The sequence below is a fragment of the Cheilinus undulatus genome, linkage group 5, assembly GCF_018320785.1.
Source record: "Cheilinus undulatus linkage group 5, ASM1832078v1, whole genome shotgun sequence".
Lineage (NCBI taxonomy): Eukaryota > Metazoa > Chordata > Actinopteri > Labriformes > Labridae > Cheilinus > Cheilinus undulatus.
Genome location: NC_054869.1, coordinates 43,998,452 through 44,003,723, shown reverse-complemented (window position 1 = coordinate 44,003,723; position 5,272 = coordinate 43,998,452). Strand labels below are relative to the sequence as shown.

Genomic DNA, 5,272 nt, shown 5'->3' with positions numbered 1-5,272 from the left:
ACGTCAGCGCCAACATGCACTGCAACTTTAACGGGACTCTGCTGATCAGCGTGCTCCCTCCTCTGCTGGCCACTGAGTTTGTTTTGGGAGTTTTAGGGAATGGATTGGCTCTGTGGATCTTCTGCTTCCACCTGAAGCCATGGAAAAGCAGCACAGTGTTGCTCTTCAACCTGGCCATGGCGGATTTTCTGCTCTTCATGGCTCTGCCTTTCAGGGCAGCCTACTACAGTTCTGGGATCAAGTGGAGGTTTGGGGGCACGTTCTGCAACGTCTGCCTCTTCCTGCTGGCGATGAACCGCAGTGGCAGCACTATCTTCTTGATGGTCATCGCTTTGGATAGATACATGCGTGTGGTGCACCCTCATCACCCCATCAACTCTCTGAGTGTCTCCAAAGCCATGTGTGGAGCTCTGGCACTGTGGTTCCTCACCATCTCCATGACAGCGCATATTTTCACCTTAAAACACACCAACACCATCTACTGTGAGAGCTTCCTGATCAACACTGTACCCAACCACAACCTCACCTGGCATAAGTTTGAGTTTATCTTCTCTTTCTTCATGCCTCTGGTTGTCATTCTCTACTGCACCGTCCACATTATTGTCCAGCTGAGAGGCAGGCAGCTGGCCCAGCATGCAAAGATTAAGAAGGCGCTGTGCTTCATCACCGTGGTTGCAGCCCTCTTTTTCATCTGCTTCTTCCCGAGCAACATTGTGCAGGTTCTGATTTGGATCAAGACCCGAGAAGTATCCAGCACCCTGCAAGGATCTGACATCTGCCTAGCCCTGGAGGATCTGACCACGGCTTTTTACATCAGCATCAGCCTGACTTATCTCAACAGCGCACTGGATCCAATAGTCTACTACTTCTCCAGCCCTGCTTTCAAGAACATCTGCAGGAAAGCTCTCCATCTGCAAGAGGCAGACACACTTGAGAGTACAGAGAGGAGAACTCGAGAGACAGGCTCCCAGTCACTCAGCCAGCTGTGATCACAAAGACCGCATCAAGGTATCATTTAACTGAGAGACTCTCAGCTGGAGGGTCGGGACCCAAAAGTGGGTCAAGAATGTACAGTGCTTAACAAATTTATTAGACCACCACCCAAAGTAAGGTTTATGCCACAGTTGCCCTAAATTAACAGCACTGGTAAAAACTGTTAAAACTAAAATCATTCTTTATGTTTCTACAATGGTTAATACACCAATATGTAGAAGCTCTTTAACCCAAATTATATTTTTAATGCTAAAATATAATTATTATTGATATCCATGAATTTTCAAATTTACTGATTTACAAAAACCTGAAAAAATAGTAAAGCACATAATTATTTCTTGATTAATGTGTCAAATTATAGTTATTTACTTGCATTCCTGAACAGAAAAATGAGTTTTAGTGGTTGAATGTTATGCTTGATTCATTTCTGACTTCTCAGAGAAGCCCAGTGAGCTGGTTTAAATTTGGGTGTAAAAAGGTGAATCCAGTTTGAAACTCCTCATTCCTGTTCAAAATGGTAAAACGTGGAGAGCTGACTGAAAATGAAAGAGTCAGCATTAAAGCACTTCATGATGCTGGATGGTTTCAGAGAAAGGTGGTCTAATAAATTTGTTAAGCACTGTATACCTAGGAAAAATGTGTTATAAAGTCTGTTGTTTATGAAAGCTTTAAGACAACATGTCAATTTTCAATTTTCACAAAATCTCAAATTATTTATCACATTAAATCTGGTTTTATGATATGAATGCAGACCAGTCTGGTCCAAGCCTCACCCATCCTCAACTATAAGCAAGAAAGAACATGATGGATAAAGGTCACTGATTCATAAGAAAGGGGACAAGACACATTCTGAACATGACTTTATACTTTTGTTTTGCTCTCTGGCTTCCTGATGGCATCAGGATCCAGTTTAAGATTCTGGTTTTTAAAACATTGCACGGCCCAGCCCCACGATGCTTATCTGAGTTGTTGCACCATCATGCACCAGTCAGAGCGCTGCAGGTAACACATCAGATGCTCTTAGATGTTATAAGAGACAGGCTTGGAAGCAGAGGTGACCGAATGTTGGTGGTGGCTGCTCTGAGAACATCTACTGAAAACAAAGTCCTTCCTTAAGACTCACCTGTTTGAACCCACTTTCAACATAAGTAAGCTTTGACATCTTCTGCTCTTATTTGTACTGTTTATTATTGCTTTTAAATTCTTTTGTATTGTGTTTTAATGCCTTGTGTGTCTTATCCAAACTTGTACAGAGCTTTGGTCAGCTGTGGTTGTTTTAAATGTGCTAAAGAAATATATTTTGACCTTTCATTTCAATAATTTGTCTGGTTGAGGTCTGAAATAGCAGTTGTGTGCAGGAACAGATATTAAATTTCAGCAGTTTTTCCACATTCTGAAGTTTTTTTCATACATATCTTGATTTTTGCCAACTCTGTCAGACACATTAAAATGCATATTTTAATTTTACTAATGCAAGATGACTTAAGTTTTCAGTAATCTAATACTGGTATTCAGTTATACTGAGTAATAAAATACCGTATTTTTACATTTTTCTTTTTTTAAGCTCATCTGAAGTATCATTTCATGACTTTTTAACTTTATTTATAAAATATTAACCATATTAAGCTTATGTTTTTACATAGACTAGTTTTTGTTGCATGTAGATTTTTTTTTTCTGACAAAAATGAGGAATAAAATGAACAGAAGATAATGCATTTTTGTAAAAGACATCAGTGAGTGGATTAACAGCTTTTCGGATGATTTGTCTTGTCATTGCTGTTAAATTATCGATAGACTGTGCTTATGAATTGATCTATTGTGCATGCAGAGTTTTTTAATAAAACACCAAAATGCTTATTTGTTAGTGCGAGATTTCTATTGTCTCTGAAAACACCTGGCTCTGAAAACACAACTGGGTCTAAAAACACAACTGGGTCTAAAAACACAACTGCATCTAAAAACATTACTTCAGCATTACTGGCTCTAAAACCACAACTGGTTCTAAAACAAAACTGTTTCTTAAAACACAAGTGGCAAGAAAGATGGGAAGAGATGCAGACATGACAGAGAGAGTATGATCATATGGACAGAGAACTTATTATTTACTGTACAGTCATCACGTTGCTGCTACTGTTTTTCTGCTGTTTTATGGAGCAGTCTTTAGCGATGACTTCTCTTTGTGGCTTGACTCATTTCTTCTTTCCTTAAATTATTTTTTGTATTATCTTTATAACATTGAAGATTCCTCTCTAAAGAGATGTAACACACAGCCAGCACATGAACAAAGAGAAAGTTTAAAATTATAAAAAGTTGGCAAATGAAAAGGAAAATTGGATAAAGACCATCTTAGTCAAAGTATCTTCAAAAATGTAAGAACTCACCGCAAATTAAGACTTTTTAAGGCCTTATTTTTTCAGAAGTCCAATCAAAGACTTTTAACACATTTTAGGGCCTTAAATTTCATACTGTCCAATGTAATTTTTTGAATGGCCTCCTTAAATATCAAAGTCCTAATTTAAGACCTTTAAGACTTTTTATGGCCTTAAATTTCAAGAAATTTTAAAATTAAAAAGATTTTTATGGCCTTAAATATATATATATATATATATATAAATCTAACCTAATAGTTTTTTACAACTTTTTTTGATCCTTAATATGTGAAAAGTCCAATTCAAGAATTTTCTTACAGACTTTTTATATCCTTAAATATCAAAGTACTATTAAAACCTTTAAGACTTTTTATGGCCTTAAATTTCAGAGGTCAAATATAAGACATTTTTAAAAACTTTTTATCGCTTAAATCTCAAAATTATAGTTAAAGACTTTTTATGGCCTTAAATGTCAAAAGTCCAATTTAAGATGTAAGACTTTTTATGTCCATAAATATAAAAAAATCTAACTAAAGATGATTTACAACCTATTTTGTCCTTAAAATTCAAAAGTCCAATTAAAGACTTTTTAAGGATCTGATAGAACCAGGGGCACAGAATTGGGTAGGGACGCTAGGGACACATCCTTATCAGTATTATGCCACTACCGTATGGTCCCTTCAGTGCTGGTTATTGACATAAACACACAAACAGTTGGATGGCACAGCCTGCGGAGTCACCAAAGCCCTCCCCACTCTAATTCACGGTGCCAGAACCGCTGCAAGCAAAACACAACATAAACACCACACAAACAATCCTTTATCCACATAAAACCCTCACAATACACCCAACAAAACCATCAACACAAAACACAAGCATTTTAATGCAAAATCACTCTTTACGTTGTCTTGCCAGGGATGAGCTGGCGCAAGTTTAAAACATTGGAAGTAACTATAGTAAGAGTGGAAACGCACAGCAATGTTCATAAAATGTGAGACCCATGTAGCATACACCTGTCCTCTGAATCTTCTATCTTCTGGCTTTTTATTACGTCTAAGTGGTGGAAATTCTCTTGTAACTCTTGCTCTTCTCTTTGCTGATCTTAAAGCTGTCTGATGTTTTTAGGGGCAGTTTTCTGGCTGCATGTGGTTAATCTAAGTTTTGGTGCAGTACTTGCAGTGGTAGTTTCTCTCTCTCTCTCTGTGCACCTGTTTGTAGGTGCGCTCTTGTCCTAGAGGTGTCATTCATGCGCTGGAATGGTTATTGTGCGTACGTTCAATTGTCATCCTGGCGGCCCCACTGATCATACTCAACCATTTATCAATAAGTATGACATTATATTAGATATAATGTACAATAATGTCTTATCAGGAGAATACCGAATAGCGAGGCAGTTGAAGCAATGTAAGGTGGAGAGACTGAGGAAGCTCAGGTGAGGTCTTAAACTGATTAGTGAAATATGTATTAGCCCATTAATACTTTTTAAACAAACAATTTTATCAAGAGAACTGTCATATATTCAGGGAAGAGACAGGAGAGGCAGATGGAGCTTCAGGGTGTGAGGTAAGGTTTAAAAATCATATTACTGATAATAATAGATTCAGAAAGGAGAACAGGTGAGGACTGATGTCTAGTTGATTTTTTAAAGATCAATTTTCAATAATTATTTCCACAGTACTATAAGGTTTGGGTTAGGTTATGATTAGGTTATCAGCTGCACTAGAACACCCCACTAGTGTTTTGCACATTTATATGGTGAAATGCTACTCCATAGTGACACATAAGTGGATTTTTTCCTGTTTAGTTTTAAAATGAGCCACCTTTGTGCTCAGGAGCTGTACCTTGACAGATCATAATCATTATGCTTTGGTTAAAGACTCAAGCCATTTTGTTCAAGGGGAAGAGGGAGA

At 37.6% G+C, this 5,272-nt stretch overlaps 1 protein-coding gene across 1 annotated transcript; it reads left to right on the top strand.

Moving 5' to 3' along the window:
• On the top strand, positions 1-1,095 carry LOC121510297 (hydroxycarboxylic acid receptor 2-like). Its single transcript, XM_041788277.1, has one exon. The coding sequence runs from the start codon at positions 15-17 to the stop codon at positions 987-989; it is 975 nt and encodes a 324-aa protein (XP_041644211.1). The 5' UTR covers positions 1-14; the 3' UTR covers positions 990-1,095.
• Positions 1,096-5,272: the final 4,177 nt, after the last annotated feature.

Bases quoted from the DNA above. Each gene is read 5' to 3' on its own strand.
- LOC121510297 (XM_041788277.1), top strand. From the start codon at position 15: ATGCACTGCAACTTTAACGGGACTCTGCTGATCAGCGTGCTCCCTCCT.